Source organism: Phodopus roborovskii, unplaced genomic scaffold, assembly GCF_943737965.1.
Source record: "Phodopus roborovskii unplaced genomic scaffold, PHOROB, whole genome shotgun sequence".
In the NCBI taxonomy this organism is placed as follows: Eukaryota; Metazoa; Chordata; class Mammalia; order Rodentia; family Cricetidae; genus Phodopus; species Phodopus roborovskii.
Genome location: NW_026125052.1, coordinates 5,362,123 through 5,385,561, shown reverse-complemented (window position 1 = coordinate 5,385,561; position 23,439 = coordinate 5,362,123). Strand labels below are relative to the sequence as shown.

The 23,439-nt window shown below is 46.3% G+C and overlaps 1 protein-coding gene across 1 annotated transcript in view; it reads left to right on the top strand.

Annotated features, from left to right (window-relative positions):
- Positions 1 to 4,584: 4,584 nt before the first annotated feature.
- The window catches only part of Scpep1 (serine carboxypeptidase 1), a 28,716-nt gene continuing 9,861 nt past the window's right edge, over positions 4,585 to 23,439 (top strand). Inside the window, exons 1-9 of the mRNA XM_051193151.1 lie at positions 4,585 to 4,705; positions 6,767 to 6,915; positions 12,022 to 12,111; positions 14,408 to 14,563; positions 14,914 to 14,988; positions 17,532 to 17,604; positions 20,342 to 20,379; positions 21,088 to 21,216; positions 22,840 to 22,933. Of these exons, the coding sequence (XP_051049108.1) occupies positions 4,630 to 4,705; positions 6,767 to 6,915; positions 12,022 to 12,111; positions 14,408 to 14,563; positions 14,914 to 14,988; positions 17,532 to 17,604; positions 20,342 to 20,379; positions 21,088 to 21,216; positions 22,840 to 22,933 (880 nt within the window). The 5' untranslated portion in view covers positions 4,585 to 4,629. The remainder of the gene's footprint in view (positions 4,706 to 6,766; positions 6,916 to 12,021; positions 12,112 to 14,407; positions 14,564 to 14,913; positions 14,989 to 17,531; positions 17,605 to 20,341; positions 20,380 to 21,087; positions 21,217 to 22,839; positions 22,934 to 23,439) is intronic.

Below are 23,439 nucleotides of genomic sequence, written 5' to 3'. Positions count from 1 at the left end.
CCCACCACAAAGGTTTAAGTTAGGACCTCTTATTATTATTTGGAAAATTTAAAAAAATTTAATGTTCAAAAAAATTTAATGTTCAGAGAAGTTAAGCAACTTCCCTCAACGGCATTAGACCCGTGAATGGTTCGGACTTGGCAGTCAGGAGGCACACTGAAAAAAAAAAGTTTTCTCTGATTCTAATCACACAATACTTAAGCAGAGAAAGTGAAATGGACACAAGGGGGCTCCCTCCTGGACCTCAGATTAGGCACAAACCACACACAACACCCGTTTTCACAATGAGATCCTTTATTAAACGGGAAAGAAAAGTTAAAAGATCTGCTCTCTGAGTCAGGCAGAAAAACAGCAGCAAATGACCTTTGCTTTTAAGAGAAGAAAAAAAAAATTAGAGGTCTGTGTTTAAATGGGCTAGGATGAGGTGATAGAGGAAGATGATGGGGAAGGGGCCAAGAAAAAACACCCTGACTCTGACTTGACCCCAAGGCCAGGACCAAGGACTTAAAATGTCACCAATCATTGTGCGTGCTCCAGAGTCAGGTCACCAATCGCAAGCCACCCTGGAAAGCTATGTCATTCCCCCATCCAAGAGACCCTACATAAGCTCTGTATTCTGTTCAGTTTGTGAGTGCTTCTTATTCTAAAGGCAGCCACCCTCCTGGATTTTTCCTTCCCAATAAATAAATCTCTTGAGTGAGGTTTGTTATTAGGTTGTTGGGTGGGACACTTTTGCCAGAGCAGAGCAGAACTGTAAGGCTTTTGCTGGGGGGAGACAGACTTGTTACACTCCCGCTGGGGAAACCTTTCCCTGGAGCAAGCAGAGCTGTGAGATGCGACAATTACAGTGACTTTGTGTATCCCTTGGCTCCCGACTGTATCTGATGGATGCCTTCCCATCAGAACTGCAACGCTGCTAACATTTGGTGTCCCGGTTGGATAGGCTCTTCTGGCGCCTACGTTCCCCCTCGTCATCTGAGATGTACTGGGATCCTATCCCTCATCTCCAGTCCATCCACAACAAATTCACCTTCCAGCTCGGCAATCGCTCACCAGTGGCGATTGGGTAGGTTTCTCCTTTGGTCAGTGTAAACATGTCCCCGAGGAAGTGACTGTTAACCCTGGCACCCTCTGGTACTCTTGGAGGCTGAGGTACCCTATCCATGTTCTTTAAGGTTACAGCTGGCCCTCTTCACCTGACCCCATCTCACCACCCTCCGAGCTGCAATCCTGTAGTTTTCTTAGGCCCAACTGGGCTACTGTGCCCCTTCCTGCCCTCTTCTCCAGTCTTCCCCCTGGATTTGCCCATAATCCTACATCTCCTCCAGGCTCTTGTGGCTTTCGTGACCCCATTTCCCCCACCCTTTCTTGTGGATGAGACCGCCCCTCTCAGAGCTTGACTTTCATCCTCACCTTCTGGCCTCTATGAAAACCCTGGTGGCAGGGGCAGAGTCTCACCTCGTGTTGAAAACAAAGGCCTGGGGGCTGGGGAGATGGCTTCAAGGTTGAGAATGTTTACTGCCAAGCTTGGCAGCCTCAGGCGGGTCCCTGGGACTCACATGGTAGGAGAGGGATTAGCTCCTGCAAGCTGTCCTCTGACTTCCACAAGTGTCATGGTATGCACATCCTCACACACACACAATAAACAAATTCAATTAAAATTATTTTTTCTTCCTAATTTTGTTATATTTTCTGAGACAGGGGTTTTTCTATGTAGCCCTGGTTGTCCCGGAACTCACTCTGTAGACCAGGCTGGCCTCGAACTCACAGAGAAATGCCTGCCTTTGCCATTCTTTATGAAATTGTTTCACTATGTAGCCCTGGATGGCCTTGAACTCACTAAGATCCATTTGCCTCTGCCTTCCTAGTGCTGGGATTAAAAGCATACACTGTCGTTCCTAGACACACTTATATGTTATGTGTATTCGTGTGTGTGTGTGTGTGTGTGTGTGTGTGTGTGTGTGTGTGTGTAAGAGAAAGAAAGACAGGTGTCACATATATGCCTGGCGCCTGCCTGGAACACTAGAAGAGGGCATCAGGTCCCCTTGGAACTGGAGTTAAAAATACAAAATGATTGTAAGCCACTGTGTGGGTGCTAGAAACCAAACCTGGATCTAGCCAGACCAGTAAAAGCTCTTAACTGCCAAGCCATCTCTCTAGCACATTCTCCCAGCACAAGCCCCCACCACCACCACCAAAAAAAAAAAAACAAACAAACAAACAAAAAAAAACCCAAACTTTTTTTTTTTTTTGAGACATGGTGTTGTGTAGCCTGAACTGGCTTTGGACCTGTTATATTGCTTAGATGAGCCTGAATTCCTGATCCTCCTGCCTCCATTTGCCTCTATCTCTTTTTTCAAACGACTTGGCACATACCTGTCATGCTGTACTTGGCAACCTCTGTCTAAACTATATCAGTGCGTGTGCTCTGTCTATCCTACCTCGAGTCACAGGTGTTAAGCTACGTGCACAGACTCCTGTGCAATGATTTTTTTTTTTTTTTTGGCAACACCATTTGCTTATTTTGCAATGCTAGTGACTGAACACAGAGCCTTGCATGTACTGCGCAAGCACTCTACCACTGAGAAATGTCCCCCATGGGGCCTGGCAGCTTTTTTTTTTTTTTTTTTTTTTTTTTTTTTTTGACACAGGGTTTCCCTGTGGGTTTGGAGCCTGTTCTGGAACTCACTCTGTACACCAGGCTCAGCCTGGCAACTTTACAATAAGTAGCTAAAGACAAAATAAGTGCTCATTCACCAGGACTGAACATAGTGGATGGGTGTGCATCACTACACTGCTGGCTGGTGGCAGAAGTGTCTTGCTCTGGGTTTCATTCTGGCTACTATGTGCAAATGGGCTGCAGTGAAGTCATTCGCCTCTGGGGCCTGGTTTACGCTCTTCTGAGTTTGGAAATGCAACAACTAAACTGCATTTGGGTGTACCTACATCTAAAGGTAAATTTACTATTCTTGTTATCATGCCTACAGCAATTTAAATTTAGATGCTGAAGTTGAAACCAGGACTCCAAACCACCTCTGCCTCTAGCAGTCCATCATCACACATCTTTTGTTGTTTTGTTTTTTTGAGAAAGGGTTTCTCTGTAGCTTTGGAGCCTGTCCTGGAACTAGCTCTGTAGACCAGACTGGCCTTGAACTCACAGAGATCTGCCTGCCTCTGCCTCCCGAGTGCTGGGACTAAAGGTGTGCGCCACCAACGCCCAGCTAATTATCACACATCTTTTGGGTTACCTGTGACATAGGCATGACAGCTTGAAGTGCCACTTGGAGTAAAGCAACCAATAAAAAGCATGTCATTTGGAAAGGTTCATTAAGCTAGCCATCTGGAAAACTGCAGGGGAAGAATAGAGCCCCAGATACCCTAGTCTCTGTGGGTTTCCTTGCAAACAACGGTCTCTAGAATATTTCATCTCTGATATTTTCCTGTTGTGACCTTTGGCAATTATATTTACAATTTGCCTCTGCCTTGACTGGAGGCTTGTTTTTTTGGTTTTTTTTTTTTTATATGTAAGATGTTGATCACATGTTACCAAGAGAGAAAAAAATTACATTTTTTACTGTGTTTAAGAAGATACAACCAAAGTGTATGGGCAAATGGTTGCATATAACCTATTTTTTTTTTGGTGTGGATTTCTAATATATTCATGATACATGTAATTTTAAAATGATTTTTAGATTCATTTTATTATATATATATATATATACATATATATATATATATATATGAGTGTTTCACCTGCATGCTTGTATGTGCATCAGATGTGTGACTGAGGAAGAAGATGCCAGATCCCTTGCAATATGAAATATGGAGTTATGGATGTTTATGAGCCACCATGTGGGTACTGGGAGCCGAACTCAGGTCTTCCGGAAGAACAGTGAATGTTCTTTACCTCCGAGCCATCACTCCAGAATGATGGTTTTAGAAACATATTTCTACAAATGGAATCTAGTTTTAAATGACCTGCTGGTTCATGCTCTGACTTAACCTGACTGGACACAAATGCAGTGTTAATGCTAGGAGAGATGGCTCAATAGTTAAGAGCACCTGTTGCTTTTCCAGAAGATCCAAGTTCAGTTCCCAGCATCTACACCGAGTCACTCATAGCCGCCTGGAATTCCAACTCCACACCTTCTTTTGCATAACCCCACACAGGTGGCATATGTGCACACACACACACACACACACACACACACACACACACACACACACACACACACACTAATAAAAACAAGTCTTACAAGATAAAATACTTGGCCTTTTGTTGGAAAAGACAAACACGGGCAGGTTAGGGAGGATGGTGGTTATCCAGCTGTAGTTTCTCAATCCTCCCCTACTTTGTAACCAAAATCAAATGATACATTAACTGCCTCCTTCTCACAATACCTCCCTAAACGGTAGAGTGACCTAATTTGGCCCAATCATCTGGAGAGCCCTGGCCAGAGGTCCTGGGTGGGTCCGACCAACAGAGGGCGCGCCGAACACCGGGCGCCTCAGGGACCATTTAGGCCCCGCCCCGACTCCGCCCAGGCCCCGCCCTGTCCCCACCCACCGCCGTCACGTGCTGGCCGTCAGGGTCCAGCCTGTTGCAGATGCTCCGGCGCTGTATTCACCATGGAGCTGGCATGGCGGGTCTGTCCGGTCTCAGTGTGGCTGTTGTTGCAGTCGCTCCTCCTGGGCCTCAGTGCAGGTAGGTGCCCGAGAAAGACGTACCAGCAATGGGTGCTTCCTTCTGGAATTTGTTAGTAGATTCGTGTTGTTTAAAATAACACATTTCCCCCAACCGGTTTTTCCTTTGCATAATTTATATCGCTCTTGAACCTCTTAATTTTTATTTATGTTCTAATTCAAAGTTCCTTTCCTGCTCTTTTCTGTTTCTGAGTGATTCCTCTACACGGAGGTAGAGGTGGTTTTACAAAAACGGATCGTTTCAGGAAACTGCTGATGAGTGCGCTTTACGGTCTAAAGGCCACCTCCCCTTTCTGCTCGGTTGCTGCCTAAGTGACGTTGTAGGGTAATTTGATTGAGCTGTGATCAGAGGCCAAAGAGACCCATGCAAATCCTACCAGTGGGGTGTTGCTTTGAAACAATGTCCGTCCCCAACTGGGTTAGAACAGAAAAATATCAGCTGACTCCAATGGCCTGTATGGGGAAAAAAGCATATTTGTGTTTTGTGGAATAATTTAGAAATTGACTCTATTCATTTTTTTCCCCCTGAGATAGGATTTCTCTTTGTAGCCCTGGCTGTCCTAGAACTAGCTCTGTAGACCTGGCTGGCTTTGAACTCTCAGCGACCCTCCTGCTTCTGCCTCCCAAGTGCTGGGATTAAAGGTGAACACAACCACCACGCTGCAAAAACATTTTTTATTTTGTTTTGCCTGCATGTATTTCTGTGTACTGTGTATATGCCTGGTGCTCTTGGGGGTTAGAAGAGGCATTGGGTCTCCTGGAACTGGAGTTACAGAAGGTTGTGAGCTGCTTTGTGGATGCTGAGAATTGAATCCAGGTCCTCAAGAAAAGCAGACAGTGCTTTTACCAGCTGAGCCATCTTGCCAACCTTTTTTTATTTCCTTTTTTTTGGCATTAAAAAAAAATTGTTTGGTAAATGTGGGAGGGGTATGCATGCGCCACTGTGTGTGTGTGTGTGTGTGTGTGTGTGTGTGTGTGTGTTTCAGGGAATGTGTACAAGTGTTTATGGAGGTCAGAAGAAAAGCAAAGGTATTGTTTCTCAGGGACTAGCCACCTTTTTTTGAAGATAAGGATTCTCACTGGCTCAAAACTCTCCAAGTAGGCTAGGCTGGCTGGCCAGCAGGCCTCAGGATTCACCTGTCTCCAGCTCCAGCCCTGGAATTATAAGCACAAGCCTCATTCAGTGAGAGACTGAACTCTGATCTTTGTGTTTGCCAACCAATTTCCTCCGCTCCACTTTTTTGTTTTCTTAATCTTCTCCTTTGTCCTCTATTTATTTTATTTTATTCTTTACATAAATGTATATGTATGTTTTAAGTGAGAGTTTATTGTTGCCCTAAATGGCCTCAAACTCAGTGTGTGCTTAGGCTGGACATGGACTCCTGATCCTGCTGTCTTCCATCTCCCCAGTGATAAGATTATGGACCTAGCCACAAGACAGCATCATCTTTTTATCCACTTCCATCTCTTCCCCGTTTTTGTTCATTTACTTGCTGAGGAGGTTCTAAAGCAGGAAGGAGGAGGCAGCAAAAAGCAGAAGCCTCCCCGGGCTTCTTCCCTCCAGAGTCTCCCGCCCCACCCCCCACCCCATCCCACCCAGCTTGACTGGGAATTGAACCTAGGACCTGGCACAAGTCATGCCAATGAGCTTCACTCTCAGCCTTTTTTCTTTTACAAATGGTCTCCCCGTGTTGCCCAAGAGAGGAGTGTTTGGTTTCTCTTTTCCATAGCTGAGCTATTGTGGGTCTTTGTTTAATTTTCTGTTTTTGAGATAGGGTCTCACTTTGTAGCCCTGGCTGCCCTGGAACTCACTTCGTAGACCAAACTGGTATCGAATGTACAGAGATCCACCTGCCTCTACCTCTCAAATGCTGGAATTAAAGGGGTATCCTTTCTTCCTTCCTTCTTATCTTTGTTTTTCCTTATTGGCACTTATACTGATGTAGGTGAATCACCTAACGTGTACAGCATCATCTCTAGCCTGAATGACCATCTCTGCCGGGCTTGGAACTCACTGGGTGTTAGATATTCCTCAGAAAGTGACATTGAGCTTCTGTTTTAGGAGCTGCCATCGACTGGCCAGCACAAGAAGGCAAGGAAGCATGGGATTATGTGACCGTCCGAAAAGATGCCCATATGTTCTGGTGGCTCTATTATGCCACCAACCCTTGCAAGAACTTTTCAGAACTGCCCCTGGTCATGTGGCTTCAGGTAAAGTAACTTCTTTGCGTCAGGCCTCCTTTTATCTCTCTGCTTGGTTCTTAAGAGTAACCAGCTTAGCAATGATGTCATTTTGGTCCAGCCAGTCCTGGGAGGTCCTCTCAAGCTTCTGAGACAACCTGAAGCAAGTGTGTATCGAAGGAAGGCCTGTTTCCTTGGTCTTAATTTCATTCATTCATACAGGCTCTTGCCATATTGCCCAGTATGGCCTGGAACTCGTGGCAATCCCCTGCCTCTGCCCCTCAAGTGCTGAAGCTATAGGTGTGCATGCCCATCCCTTACTTTCCAGGGTCTTTTTATATTGAGTCCAGACAGCTTCTGTTATTGAAAGCTGCCTGCAGTTGGCTTTTGACAGAAAGTATTTAAAAAGCTCTGAACCAAAGGTTGGGGTACCCAACCCTACTCCCTTCTCCCTCTCCAGACAGTCCTGGGCCCCAACTTCTTTTTAACTTTTAATTTTTGAGATTATGATATAATTACAACATTTCTGTCTTCCCTTTCCTCCCTCCAGACCCTCCCATATGCCCCTCCTTGCTCTCTTTCAAACTCATGGCTTCTCTTTTCTTTTCTTTTTTTTTTATTATTTTTTTCCTTTTACTATTATTATTTTATTTAATTTTATATAACAAAGTCCAATTAAATGAAAACAAACATTTATACACAATATTTGGGAATTTGGGCGTCGTTCTTTCCAAACTACTTCCTGCTGGTAAGGGGCGCTGTCATGGGCTAAGAAGATGCAGAAATCCTGGCTGTAGTCTGTAAGGCTGCTTTGTCCAGCTGTTTTGAATGTAGGATCACCTTGTATTCTGTTTCAGGCGGTCTGGCGTGATCAAACCACATTAGTCTGGAAGGAATCCACATCTTTTCATTTTCTGTGGAAACAAAAATAGAAATCCTTTTCCCCAGTAACTTGTCCTTCAACTTAAATTTTGGAGTCAAAGCATTTTTTTTATTTTATTATTTTACATGTCGATCCTAGTTCCCTCTCCCTCCCTCCCTCCCTCCCTCTCCCCCATCCCTCCCTCCTTCCTTCCCTCCCTTTTACCCTCTCTGCCCTCTCACATGCACTATAAACACCCTCCCATCCCCCCATCCCAATTCCATGTGTAGGGGAATGCCATCCAGTTGGGGTCATGTAGATCTGACAGGTCATTTGAAGTAGGGACTAGGGCTTCTCTCCTGTCTCTAGGTTAAGGCAGTTATCCCTCCATGGGGGATGTGTTCGCAAGGTCCTTTTGTGTACCAGGGATACATCCTGGCTCCACTGTCTGAGGTCCCTTAGACTGCTCAGTCCTTCTGGCTGAGACCCATATTCAGGGGGGCCTGAGTCAGTCCCATGCTGGCTTCCCAGCTATCAGTCTTGGCTTCTCTTTTCATTAATTGCTATTGCATGCATGTGTATAAACATATGTATTCCTGAATATCACATGCCAGTCTTTTGTACCCTAGCATGAAAATGAGGTCATACCCTTCCCTCTAGTGTGTTTGCATTTTAACCCTGAATTTTGCCTCTAGTGTTGAAGGCAAAAACCCCTTGTGAATTATTTAGGGATAGGCAGAGATCCTGCTACATTCTTCTAATGGCCCTATGGTGGCCTTGGCTACCCGGAAGACTAATCTCTAGGGAGGAGCTGAGGTCCCTGGAGGTTCTGGATGTCTCAGCAGTAATTAGGGCACCCTGGTACTCACCTCTGTGGGATATGGGTGAGGCTTTCATCTCAAATGCCTGCTGGACCTGAGGCCTTGCCTCAAGGCTTGTCACTGAAGTGAAGCAGTTGGGGTGAGGGCTTTTGTAGGATCTTTACAGCAGTTTTGAGGGGGAGCCTGTTGTAGCATCTTTATAGCTGCTTCTGTTGAGGACTGGAAATGCGTCTTAGCCGGATAGCATAGCTGGAAAATGATCGGGAGTGGAATCCGTGGGGTCATCCCAGTCTGGCAACTGGTGACGGATGTGTGGCATGGTTTTCCGGAAGGACGGAGGGTAGAAAAGCCTGGGCCTGCTGGTGGGGACCCCTGGGTTTTCAGCACCTTCCTTCCACTTTTAGCCACTTTTAGCCACTTCCCTTCTCTGGACGTCAGTGTTCGTAGTGGGGAGATTCTGGTGGTTTTGAGACTCTTTGTTTATCAGCAGAACTTTTAGGCTCAGATGAAAGTAGTGTGTGTGGAGGAGGAAAGCAGAAGTGCTAAGGCTAGAGTGGCTGCTGAGTCCCAGGTTTGTGGCTGCCTCTTTGTCCCCAACTATGCCCAGGGCACTCTCTGTTTTTTCTAAAAGCCAGTTTGAAAAAAACGTTGAATTTCATAGGCGGATTTAGCTCGCTGATTGAGAGGTTGTCTGCCGGGTTCTGTCCCCAGCACTTCAAAACACAAAATGAAACAAAAACCAAAGTTGCAAGCCAACCTTTTGCTTGACCACAGAGTTTTTCTTGTTCTGTCTGCCCTTAGAGTCTGCCTGGCTCTGGAGGCTGTCTGGTGTGGGGTTGGTTAGGTTAACTCTCCAGCTGAGGTGCTGTATGAAGGTTAACAGCTGAAGATACCAGTCTGCTCTTCTCTGTCTCCCAAGAGCCCTAAGGAAGAAGAATAAAATACGATTAAGGAGGAAACAGTTCATTTAGGTGAAAAGGTCTAAAGGTCTATTTAGCAGCTTTCCAAGGACTCGTGCAGTAACTTCTTGGAGGGCGGGGGGGGGGGAATCTTCTTTGAGAATTGAAGTTGTATCATGAGTGGAATAGCAAGATGCTATTTCAGGGACAGTAAGCTCAATTCCAATAGCAGGAGCTTCGGATATGGCTCCGTCTGTAAAGTGTTTGTTATGCATTCATGCAGATTTGAGTTTAGATACCCATCCCTCATCTAAAAACCGAGTCAGCAGTAGTAGTTTGTAACCCCAGAGCTGTGGAGGTGGAGACAGGAGGATCCCTGGAGCTCACTAGCCAGGTAGCAGAGCTCATGAACTCCAGGTTCAGCGAGAGACCCTGCCTTAAAATATAAGATAGAGAGCTATTGAGGCAGACACTCAGTAAGTGACCTCTGGCTTCTGCATGCGCGCACAGGCGCGTGCATACACACACACACACACACACACACACACACTCTCTCTCACACACACACACACACACACACACAGGAATCGTCCAGTCACTTTTTCCCAGCAACTGGGAAAGGGAGCAGAAATAGAAATTCTACAATGGCCCTGGCCCGTAAATTCTTTCTTTTTTTCTTTTAAGATTTATTTATTTATTTTACGTATATGAGTGCTCTGTCTGCATGTACACCTGCATGATAGAAGAGGGCATCAGAACCCATTATAGATGGTTGTGAGCCACCATGTCGTTGCTGGGAATTGAACTCTGGACCTCTGGAGGAGCAGCCAGTTCTCTTAACCGCCAAGCCATCTCTCCAGCCCGGCCCCTAAATTCATAGTCGTGTTCCTGCCAACTTTTTTTTTTCCCCATCTTGCCCGTACTGACAAGTCTCCCTGAAATAAAGGACCCACCTTCATTCGAGGGTGCACAGGTCATTAGTGTTTATTTAAGAGCCACACCACTTCTGCAGTTTGTGGTTCTAAGTGGCCGCATGATTCATCCTGCAGGTGTGGTTCCTCGCCCTCGCCCGCTTCTCAGGACATCTGAGTTGCACCCTGACTTGGTGCTATTAGTGGCACAGTGATGAATATCTCCCAACTGGTTTGCAAACTTTTTACCACTGTATTAAGAAATCTTAATACATAAAGTGCTTATGTAATCACGGGGCAGTTGAGCCTCTGACTTTTAGCAAGAAGGTAAGTGTCAGTTCAAAACGTCAGTACGGGAGATGCTTCGCAGAGAGGGCATATTGCCTTGTCCTGCCAACCTTGCTTCCCCTTCATCCTGCCTCTTCTTTTTGGGAGGGGCAGGGTCTTGCCCCAGCTAGTCTTGAACTCAATAGTCCTCCTGCATTTGCATGTAATGCAGGGATTACAGGTGTCTGTCACACCTCAGTCAGTTTCTTTTCTTTAGATTTCCCTGGGCAAACTTCCCTGGCTTCTGCTGTGCCATCTTATTCTTCCCTTTACCCTCTCCCTTCTGAACCCTCCCTCCTTCCATGCACTGAGAGACTTTGTACCCTGGGCTTGTCTCTGACTGGCTGATAGTACTTTCCTCATCCCTACCTCCAGCCCATCTGGGACCCCTAGATCTATCTAGGAAAAATTCCCTCCTTTTCCATGACCGTCTCCCAGAAGACGCCCCCCCTCCCCATCCTCAGCCCCACTTTACCTGCCCCGTTTTGCCTGCTTGCTTCTGCCCACCCCGATCCCCATGAGTCCTTCAGAGCACACAGACTTTTGTTTTTTGAAGTTTGGGGATACTGGTATCAATCTTCAGTTCAGAATCCTGCCTCTGCTGCCATGTAAACCCCTTGATGTCACATGTTTCCACCCTGATTGGTTGTGATGTATACAGAGACTAGGCTTATCCAAAGCACCCCTCAGTCTTGGTACTTGGCCGTCCACTGGGCTCCAAAGGAGAGTCTCTCAGCTTTGGGTTGAGGGGAAGGAAAGAGTCAAAAATCCCAAGTTGTAGTTCCAGTGGAGCCTGCAGTTGCTTAGGGACCGGGGGCTAGCCTAGTCTGTCCCTCTTTGTGCCTTTAGGCTCTTTGAAATGTGTTTAGAGATGTGTTTTGAAGGTTTCTTAAGTGCTAGAACCAGTGAGTCCCAGGGCAGGCCTAAGTTAAGTTCAGACAACCGAGAGGCAGGAAAGGTCACCTAGGACCTCTTAAGTCATCTCCATCCTTTCAAAGGGAGACTTGCTTGCTTCCCACAGGAGTTTGGTGGACACAGAAGCTCATGGAAAACATCGAGCTGGGGAAAACATGTCCTTTGCTTTTAAATTTTTGTTTGTAGCTTCGGATGACCTTGAGCTCCTGATCCCCCTGTCCCATCCCCTTAAGTGCTGAGATTATAGATATACACCTTCTCATCCAGCTGGAAATGAGTCCAGTGTACAGGGTGATACAGCCGTTACTAGGTCCTGTTTTCCTGGGTGTGTATAACTGTTTAATAACCAGGGCTTGGCTGCATTTTCTCTGGGCTAATGTCTGTTTCTCTCTCTTCCACAGGGTGGTCCAGGGGGTTCCAGCACTGGATTTGGAAACTTTGAGGAAATCGGGCCTCTTGACACCCATCTCAAGCCACGGAATACCACCTGGGTATAGTGAGAGTGAGGACAGCCCTCAACCATCCCTGCCCTGCATCCTCTGAGAGGCTGGCCCCATAGCTCCACCCAGGCAGGGCAGGGCTGCAGAGTTAGCAGTCCACCCTGGTGGGCTTTCTTGAGACCTTGGACACCTGCCTACAGCCTTCTTCCGGCCCAGCTTTCCCATGTCTCTTGCCCTTTCCAACTTGGTGACCTTTCTTCACTTTCCTTCAGAAAATTCTGCCACAGCTGGGGGCTGGGGGTCAGCTCAGTGGGTGCTATGCTTGTCCCGCACACACAGAGCCTTGGCGTCAAACCTCAGCACTATAAAAACAAGGCTTAAAGATGAACATCTATAGTCTCAGCTTACAGGATACAGAGGCTCAAGGGTGAGAGTCTAAGATAGTCTTTGGCTATGTAGCAAGTTCAAGGCCAGTCTAGGCTACTTGAAACCCTGACTCAAAACCAACAAAACTGGTCTGGGTGGTGGGGCATGCCTTTTATCCCAGCGCTTGGGAGACAGTTGCAGAGGCAGGGGGATCTATGAGTTGGTGTACAGACTGGTCTACAAAGTGAGTTCCAGGACAGCTAGGGCTACACAGAGAAGCCTTGTCTCAAAAAACAACAACAATAAACACCAAATGGAAATTTCCTGCAGCTGACACTGTGCTTAACCATATGGTGGCCTTCTGCAACTCCAGACCTTGACTCCTGCCATCTGCTAGAACTTTCCATTCTTTTCTTTCTCTTTCCTCTCACATCTGGACTTCATCAAGTTTGCAAGTCCCTTGGTCCCCGTCACTCCTGCCTTCGGTATCTTCCTAGTTCTTTGTGTCCCACACCCATCACTTCTTTCTATAAGCAACTTCATTCTCCATTCACAGCCTGGCTGAGTCCATCCTGCTGACTAGCTGAGCCTGGCCCCTGCTGCCCCCATGCACCGTGCCTTTCTCCCTGCCCTGTGGTAGCACTCAGTGCTGAGATCGTTTCCCAGTGTCCTTGGGCTCTTCTAACCTCCTATATGGAGCTAACCCATCTTGTCCTCCTGCGGTGTTTTCTCTTGGCCTGAAATAGTTCTGATCTCGCTGCTGTGGCCCGAGAGCGTCATCACTCCCCGCCCTGGCCTTGCTCCCACACCTGAAACCAAAGGCAGAAAGACAGGAACAGAGAGTCTGAATGAGGAGTGAGGGGCCTGGGTCCTGGTCTTGATGCTGCTGTCCGTCCTCTGAGTGATTTTGTGACCTTGCACAAGTCCTGGGCCCTTTCTGTTTCCTGATCAGTGAGGGGCCTGGCTACTCCTCCCTAAGGGTCCTTCCAGAGGCACAATTTAGAATTCTCAGCCTCTTTGAAAAACATAGGAGAACACAGTAGGTTCTTGCAGTATAAAGGGGAAGACGGGCCAATGTGGAGATTAGATTCACCTGGAAAAAGACTGATATGTGGTACCCATATTTCTTGTTAAAATATTTGCTGAGACGGTGTCTCATGAAGCCCAAGCCAGCTTCCAGTTTACTGTGTAGCCACGATGTCCTTGAACTTCTGATCCTCCAGCCTCTACTTTCTGTGTGCTAGGATCTACCACTCCAGGATATGCAGCGCTGGGGATCAAACCCCCTTCAGGCATGCTAGGCAAACATTCTAACAACTGAGCTACATCCTCAGCCCATGATATCCCTATTCCGCGTGTATGTTCATTCCTTCAGATTACTGCTCAGACTAATGCAGCCTGGTTCTCCCTGCTCAGTTACCTTCCCTGTGCTTCTGTGTGTGGGACATGGTGGCATAAAGTCTTTGTTCCCGTGTACGTGTTCATCTTGTCTCTCCTTTCTTCATTACAGTTTATATTCCTGACCCCTTAGAGCAATCTGTTACATTTATTTTGTCGAGTGTGTGTGTGTGTGTGTGTGTATGTGAGAGAGAGAGAGAGAGAGAGAGAGAGAGACCTTGGGTTGCTATTGTTTTGAAATAAGATCTCTTATTGGCCTGAAACTCACTGTTTAGGCTACACTGCTGAGTGACACCTGGAATATATCAGTTTCCACCTCCTAAGCACTGGGGTTACAAGAGTGCACAGCCTTGTCCAACTTTGTGTGTGTGTGTGTGTAAACATGGATTCTGGTGATCGAACTCTGCTCCTAAGGCGAGGACTTGACTAACTGGGCCATTTCTCCAGTCCCCTAAAATCACTTTAAGGAATAAGATAAAATCACCACACCGGTGTTATCATAGATGTGGTTTTGCCAGCTTGCTAGAAAGATAGCTGGTACTAATCACTGGTTGCAATGTTTTCTTCTTCTGGGTGGCTACAGCTGCAGTCTGCCAGTCTCCTGTTTGTGGATAACCCTGTGGGCACTGGCTTTAGTTATGTGAACACAACCGATGCCTATGCAAAGGATCTGGACACGGTGGCTTCGGACATGATGGTTCTCCTGAAATCCTTCTTTGATTGCCATAAAGAATTCCAGGTAATTCTTCAGCGTGGATGTGGGAGATGAGCAGGAGGGACAAGGAATTCTTCAGAATACTAAGCTCTCCCAAAACTTCAGTGCCATGGGACAGCCAGAACTGCGTGGAGACCCTGTCTTGAAAACAAAGAGTTCAGTGGCAGCTGCTTTTCAGAGACTTCCTCTGTTCTTTCTGGGTTGCGGCTCTGACTTACTGTCACCTAACTAGATGTCATTAGTCAGAGAGAGGGCAAAGACAAGCAGATTGGTTTTATCTACCCTTGTACACTATGGAGATCTGAAGACAGTTTGTGTGAATTGAAAAAACAATCAGGGTGTTTTAATTCTTCTTAAATTCTTTTTCTTGCTAGACGGTTCCTTTCTACATTTTCTCAGAATCCTATGGAGGGAAAATGGCTGCTGGCATCAGTCTAGAGCTTCACAAGGTAAATGGGAGGATTACTTTGTTGTGATGGTGTTCAATGTCAGATAAGCCTACCTGATACTGAACAGATCTTATTTTTTTTTTAAATTATTGTGTGTGTGTGCATATGCCATGATGTGTGCAGGGGGGTGGGGTAGATTTCCCATCAGCCTGGTCCCATATCCATGGCAGCCCCAAATAACACACAGAGACACTATTAGATATAATGCTGTTGGCCTGTTACTAGTGTTTCTTATTGGCTAGCTCTGTCTTAAATATTAATCCATTTCTATTAATCTAAGTATTTCTATTTGGTCTTGGCTTACTGGAGAGAGGATCCGACCTCTGTTCTCTTGGTCCTGCATGTTGAATCTCCTCCTACCTCTTCCTGAATCCTCCTTGTCTCCTAGTCCTGTCTATCTTGCTTTCCTATTGGCCAACAGGGCTTTATTCATTAACCAATACGAGAAACATGTTTACAGAATGCCAGGTCCCATCAGTGGGGGGAGGCAGTGGAGGGTGGGATGGGTGAGGTGGGGGGGTGGAGGCCAGAGGTGGAGAGTAACTCTCAGGAGCTCTCTCCTTCGACGTGGGTTCTGAGGATCAAATTAGGCTGTCAGGAATGGCGTCTTGCACAGATAACACACACCTGCAGGTAAACACTTGTACATAGAAAATAAAAAATCTATGCATTTTTAAAAAAGATTTCTTTTTAAAAAATTCTATGTGTATGACTGCTTTGCCTGCATGTATGTCTGTGTACCACAGACATGTATTTGTATATGTATGGTTGTCCTTGCAGAGGCCAGAAGAGGGTACTGGATCCCCTGGAACTGGAAATGTATCCAGTTGAGCTGCCATGTGGGTGCTGGGAATTGAACCTAGGTCCTTTGAATAGCAGCTATTGTCCTTAACCTCTGAGCCATCTCTCCGGCCCCTACATCTTTTGTTGTTGTTGTTTAATGTCAGAATATAAACTAGTTAGGTGTGGTGGCACACCTGTAGTCCAGACACTAGGAGGCTGAGGAGGGAGGGTGTGAGTTTGAAGCCAGTCTGGGCTTCGCCCTGTCTCAAAGACAGAAAACTCATTTACCAGATGGCGCTCACCGCTGTTTAGCACTTTGTAATACTTTCTGCTCACATCCATACAATCCTAACCAAAGTGCAGTTGCACTGTGACCTGTCTCCATCGGTGGGTCCCCTCCTTTTTCCTGCAGCGCATTTCGGCGCTCCCAATGTGTCCTTTAAGCTAGTTTGTCCAAGCTAACACACAGTCCAGACGAATGACATCTGGCTTTGATGTCGATAAGGGCTCTTCATCTAGCGCAGTCTAATTCTCTGTGACATTTATTTCCGTAGAAATAAAGTCCTCCTGTGTAGTCCTAGCTGGCCTGGTACCGGCTACTAGTGCAGCCTGGCCTTGTACTTGTTACAGTCTTCCTGCTTCAGCGTTCTGACTTCCCCCCTCACCCCCCAGCTTCCTCCTTTCTTTCCTTCCTTCTATAGATTTGAGTTCCTGGCCTCATGGAGGCTGAGCACATGCTCTCCCACTGAGCCCCAGCCCTGGTTTTACTCATCTGTTCTCTTGCTGCATCCTTTGCCCTCTCCTTCTCGTTGACTTCTCCCTCTTACTCTCGTTCCCCTTCTTTGTACTAAGGATTAAAGAACCCAGGGCCTCATGTGTGCTAGGCCCCCGTTCCCCTGCCCTCTTTGCTTCTGCTTTGAGAGTCACTGAGTTGCCCGGGCTAGCCTTGAGTTCATCCTGCGACCCAAGCAGGCTCTGACGATCCAGTCCCCCTGCCTCAGCCTCCTGATGAGCTGGGATCACAAGTCTGTTCCATCAAGCGTAGGCCCGGTCTTGTTCTCTTGTTTTAAGTCTCTGAATAGCTCATATAGTCACAATAGTTAGCTTTTGCCCTGCTCCCCTTGGTAGCCTCCTAGTCTCTTTATTTTGCCAGATACACACAACTGTAACCCATACACGTGATAGCATATTTGCTACACCAGCTTAGGTTCTTTTTTGAGTGTCCAGTAATATGCGGTGGGGATATTTTTCACTTTGGTTTCTAAGGAGCCTTCTGCTTTGTCTTGAGTTTTATCGTGTATGATGGTTGGCGTGGCCCATCTTTCTAGTGCATGTTTAGGTTGTGTCCCGCCTTCTGTCTTGGGACTGGTATAGAGAAGGATGGGCTTCCTGTCCTGTGAATGGCCCCCACCCTCAAGGACTGCTGCTTGGCAGTGGTACCTATACCCAAGGAACTCCTGAGCACCTTGGAGGGCTCCCAGACTTCAGGACATGGATATCCCCAGCCTTCCAAAGATAACTAGGGACAGATCCCATACCTGTCCTGGGGACACCCGTGAGTAAAGCAGAGAGAAACTCAGCAGCCCCTCCCATGTTTCCCAGTGGTGGTGGGCAGGGGCTGCCACCACATATGTGATCCTCTGATGCCTGGGGACACTTGAAGAGTGTGGGTTAGGAGACTCCATGAGAATGCACCTGTGCTGAGGACGGATGGAGGCCTTGGTGGCCTTAGTCAGAGCATTTCTTACCTCTTCTTTCAGGCTGTTCAGCAAGGGACCATCAAGTGCAACTTTTCCGGGGTTGCCTTGGGTGACTCCTGGATCTCCCCTGTGGGTAAGTATGCGATTTTTAGGCATCTCTCTTTTTTCCCCATCCCTGTCCCCTTCTGTGACTTTGGACTTATTTTGTGACTTTTCTGGAGAAACATAATGAAAGGTCTATTTGCTGCCAGCACCAACAGAGTAAAGGGTTCCATCCAAGAACTGCTTGGTGGGCCAGGGAGTTTATGGGTGTGACTTACAGGAGCCTGGGTGATTTGCTGTGTACTGCAAGATCCTGTCCTTCCACAATTAAAAATGGTTTGTTTTTTTTTTTGAGACATGGTCTCTACATAGCCCTGGCTTTCCTGAAACTCATCATGTAGACCAGGCTGGCCTCAAACTCAGAGATCTGCCTGCCACCTTGTCAGAAGTGCTGGGATCAAAAGAATGTGCCACCACACCTGGCCTACGCAATATTAAAAATCAGTGTTGATGATAATGATGATGGTAATGGTGTGTGTGTAATATAGTGAGGCGGTTGTTGGTATTTAGGCATTTGTACTGGCCTGCCTTTGGAATTCTGACGGGATATGCCCTCAGCTGCTGCCACTATAAAAGGGTTTTACCCACCTCCCATCCTTCTTTCTCTCTTTCTCTCCCTCTCTCTGTGTGTCTGCCCTCCTTTCCTCTCTCCCACTGTTCCTGTCCCCAGAGGCCAGTCGTCGTTGTCCCGTTCGCCCCCTTCCCTCCTTTTAAAGATCCTTTTCCCCTAATTAAAAAAAAAAAAAAAGAACCCTCCGCTTGAACTCTGTTGCATAGTGTCTTTCTCTCTCAAGCTGCTTTTTAAAAATTACAACAGGGGTTGCCATGTAGAGGTCAGAGGACAACTCTGTGGAGTTAATTCCTCCCTTCTGTATTCATATAGGGTCTGGAAATTTAATCCAAGTCACTGGACTTGTATAGTAAATGCCTTTGCCCTCCAAGCCATCCTGCTAGCCATCCCCCCCAGACAATTTTAACCTCATATATTTTAGTATTTGTAAGATATGTATATTGGGGCAGGCAGGTAGTAGTGAGCTTGGAATCAAAAGGGAAGGGTCTTGTGCAAGTCTTGTGATCTCCTTTCCTCCCTTGATTGTTCTATTATCATGGACCTCGAGGTCTATCGTATAGTTCTGTTTGTTTTGTTGTCTAGACTACAGTTCAAGATCTTTGATAGGTCACCACAGCCACTCTGCTGTGTGGTGGCGACCATGTCAAGCCTAGGTGAAACAGCCGTCTCCACAGGGCTATGCTGTCCAGATGAAATAAGACAACAGCAGAAGTGTCTGGGTTCTTGGAGTGATCACAGAAACTGTTCATCTATCCCAGATGTGTGGGGATGAGTCGTCATCTGCATAGCCTCTGCTACCAAGCTGGGTTCTCTGATGTGGTTTTCCCAGCGAAGGAATCAGAGTTTACAGTAAGAGATGGCTGTAAACACCCAGGGATGTTGAAAAACTCCCGCAGACGGCGTGAGTGGCCTGGAAAAGAGGAGACCCAGTTCTGTGTGACTCAGCACAGGGCGAATCTGTGTCACTAGCTTGTCCCCTCTAGCATCCTGATGCTGGAAGAGCATATGCAAATGAAGTTTCCATGTGTGACTCGAAGTGGTGGTGAGGCAAGATCGGTATCAGGTCTTGCAACTCTGAGGTCTGCACTTTTGTAATCCTTTGGAAGCACACACTGGAGCAGTCTATCTCAGACACAGTCAAGGTGTGGCTTCCAGCTGAAGTGGTCATCTCGGCCAGGTTAACTCTCTTGGGTTCCCTCAACCTCAGCACCAATGCTATTTGGAATAGTGTAGTGTTGTTATAGGGAATGGTTCTGTGTATTAAGGACATTTTGTTGTTGTTGTTGTTGTTGTTGAGTGGGGGGGGGAGGTATGTGTGAGATGTATGCATGTGGTGTATTAATTGACACATGTGTACAAATGTATGTGCCCTTGCATGAATGCATGCATAAGCCAGAGGAGGACATCAAATGTCTCTCTATCACTCTCTACTTTCAAGCAACTTTTTTTTTTTTTGAGATTTTGCTTATTTTTATGGCCTGTGTGGGTGTTTGCCTACATGTGTATCTATGTACTATGTGCATGTAGTGCCCACAGGGGCCAGAAGAGGGCATCAGATCCTCTGGGAATTGAGTTACAGGTGGCTGTGAACCACCTGATCAAATCAACTTGCTATCTGAAAGAGCAGCAAGTGCTCTTAACTGCTGAGCTATCTCTCCAGTCCTCCAACATATTTCTTGAGATAGGGCAGCTCCCTAAACCTGGAACTAGACTGGTAGCCAGTAAGCCTCAGCATAGTTCTGAAACAAATAGACGCATGCAACTAAGCCTGGCTTTGCATGTGAGATCTGGGATTTGAACTCAGGTCTTCATGCTTTTACAGCAAGTGCTCTTACCTGCTGAGCCATCTCTGAACCCCATTTTTTGGACATTTGTTTTTAGCATCCTCATCCTCTGGTCATGAGGTGACAGTAGGATCACTCGGTGTGACAACCAGGGATATCTTCAGATATTCCTCTGGGTACTAAATGGCTCCTAAGTCAGGAACTGCTGTCCTAACATTGTTTTCTCTTCTGCTCAATTGGTTGCTCAAGACAGGCTCTCGTGTACTCTAACCTGACTCAGAGTTGCTTTTTTGCTGATGCTGGCCCTGAACTCCTGGTTTCTTCTTCCTGTCTCTTGGCACTTTGAAGGGAAGCCAGTGGGGTGGTCTTTTGGAAAGACATAGCTAATTTGTACTTACTTGGTTTTCTTTTAGATTCAGTGCTGTCCTGGGGACCTTACCTGTACAGCATGGTAAGTAGGAGGGTCCTCCACTCTGTGCTTTCCCTGGGAAACCGCACCACTGACTTCTTTGGGCTCTGATCTCCTTTGGTCTCCAGAGAGAGTATATTATAATTATTATTATTATTATCATTATTATTATGCCTCCAGAGAGTATATTATTAATTAATTATTATTATTATTATTATTATTATTATTATTATTATTATTATTATTATTCCTGAGGCAGGAGGCAGGGTCTCATGTGTTCTATAGCTTCTTGCCTAGTCAACCAATTGAGCTGCATCCCTAGCACCCAAACCCATGTAGACCAAATGACCTAAAACTCACAGGGATCCATCTGCCTCTGTCTCTATTCCAGCCCAACACATGGTCTTGAATTCTCTTGTTCTTCAGATACTCCTCTCCCTACAGTTGAAAGGTCACAGTAAACCTAAACCCTCAAGGGCCTACTTAATCTTGACTCATGTAACAGTCTACCTGTGTCTTCCATCAATAAGTATGTGACTTGGGGCTGGGGATGTAACTCGGTGGTAGAACATGGCCTAGAATGCACAAGATGCTGGGTTCGATTCCCCGGCACCTCTCTGATGCCTCTGGCTATGTCCTCTTTAGGTAAGCTCCCATTTTCTTTCTTTCTCTTGCTCTTCACTAACTGCAGCAGTACCAGATTCACAATCTCTGCTCAAGTGGGCTTCTTGTTCTCCATTTATCTTCCAGTCTCTCCTTGACGACAAAGGCTTGGCTGAGGTGTCTGACATTGCAGAGCAAGTCCTCGATGCTATAAACAAGGGCTTCTACAAGGAGGCTACTCAGCTGTGGGGGAAAGCAGAAACCATCATTGAAAAGGTAAAGAGCCACTCATGACACGGCTTTTTGCCTGGGAGATGGGACCCATGGTTGGCCTTGTCATGATCAGTCCTATCCTGGGCCTCCCTACAAATTTAGAACTGCTTGCATGCTGAGTGATAATCTGGACAGTCTTAACAATGACACAGTGGTCCTTTATAGGATCAGAAAGCCTCCTAGGCTTGAAAGACCTCCTTGTCCTTGACTGAATGTTTGGATTCTATAAGAAAGACTGTCTCAGGTGAGCAGTGGTGGTGTACAGTTTTATTCCCAGAACTCAGGAAGCAGAGGCAGGTGGATGTCTGAATTCGAGGCCAGCCTGGTCTACAGAATGAGTTCCAAGACAGACAGACTGTGTACTGTGGTGGCCAAGCAGAGTGGTTGCATTTGTGTAATATCCCAGCATTTGGGAGGTGGAGTCAGGAGGATCAGATTTTAGGGTCACTTTAGCTACATAGTAAGTTTAAGGTCAGCTTATGCTACATGAGACCCTGACTCAAAAACAAAGCAACAACAACAACAACAACAACAACAACAAAAAAGCCAACAAACAAAAAATGTGATTCAGTTGGCTTAGTATGTGTCTTAGTTAAGGTTTCCATTGCTGTGAAGAGACACCATGACCACGGCTACTCCGATAAGGAAAACATTTAATTCAGTGACTTAACAGTTTCAGAAATTTAGTCCAATATCATCATGGTGGGACATGGCAGTGTACAGGCAGACATTGTGCTGGAGACATGGTTGAGAGTTCTACATCTTGTGCAGGCAACAGGAAGTGGTCTGTCTCACTGCATAGCTTGATCATGTATGAGACCTTAAAGCCCACCTCCACAGTGACACACTTCCTCCAACAAAGCCAATCTACTTCAATAAGGTCACGCCTCCTAATAGTGTAACTCCCTTTGGGGGCCATTTTCTTTCAAACCACCACAGTTGGAAGTGCACACATCTGTGATTCAGCACTTGTGAGGTAGAAGGATCAAGGGTTCCAGCTCATCCCTCGCTACATAGCTTGTTTGAGGCCAATCCGTACAACATAAGAGAACATCTCAAATCACCATCACCAGAGAAAAGAGACTGCTATGCTCAGGGGAATGTGGGTTTCTTTTGTTGGTAGTATTTTTTTTTTTTTTATGATTTATTTATTATGTATACAGTGTTCTGCCTGCATGTATGCCTACACCAGAAGAGGGCACCAGATCTCATTACAGATAGCTGTGAGCCACCGTGTGGTTGCTGAGAATTGAACTCAGGACCTCTGGAAGAGCAGCCGGTGCTCTTAACCTCTGAGCCATCTCTCCAGCCCCGAGGGATGTGTATTTTAAAGGCATATATTTTATTTGGATCCTTGTCTTGAGTGAGATCAAAGGAAAGAATACAGTGGCCAAGAGGACTCTGCCACCTGGCTCCCTGTACACTGCCACAGTGTCTGGGCTCCGTGAGCTATGTGCTACAGACTCATGGGCAGGCACATCTGCCATCTACACCTTCAGAGAGGCTTTCATACTAGTCCAGTGCATTTATAAGCTCAAAGTTGTCCTTGGAAAACTGAGCACTTCTGTTTTGCGATTTTAAAGGTGGACAGAGAAAGAAACTACCTGAATGTACTCTTTATTTCAGAACACAGACGGGGTAAACTTCTACAACATCTTAACCAAAAGCACTCCCGAGGCCTCTATGGAATCGAGCCTTGAGTTCCTCCCGAGCCCCTTAGGTGAGTGTACCTTGCCGCTGCTAGCCCCTACGCAGCCTCTGCCCAGGAAGACCTGTTCTGTTAATTAACGTGCAATTTATATAACAGAGAAGTAGCTCTCAGTGCTTTTAAGTATATTCACAGAGTTGCAGAATCATCACTTCAGTCTAGTTTTAGAATGTTCCCATCACCCCAAAAAGATCCCACACATCTGTTTGCAGCCGCTTCTTCCCACTCCCAGCCCCAGGCAATCACTAAGCCACTTTCTTTCTCTCTCTGGGTTTTGGTTTTTCTCAACATTCGATATAAATCGAATCACACAGTAGTGTTTACATCTGCTTTTTTTTTTTTTTTTTTTTTTTTTTTTTTTTTTGGTTCCTGTATTTGGCAAGCAACTTGATCTTAGCCAAAGGGCTAGGAGCAATGGAAACTAAAGCCTTTTGATGAGGAAGAGTTAGGAATGGTACCCAGGACCTCGTGCACGCTGAGCGGATGCTCTGCCAGTGTACACCACAGGGGAAGCAGTT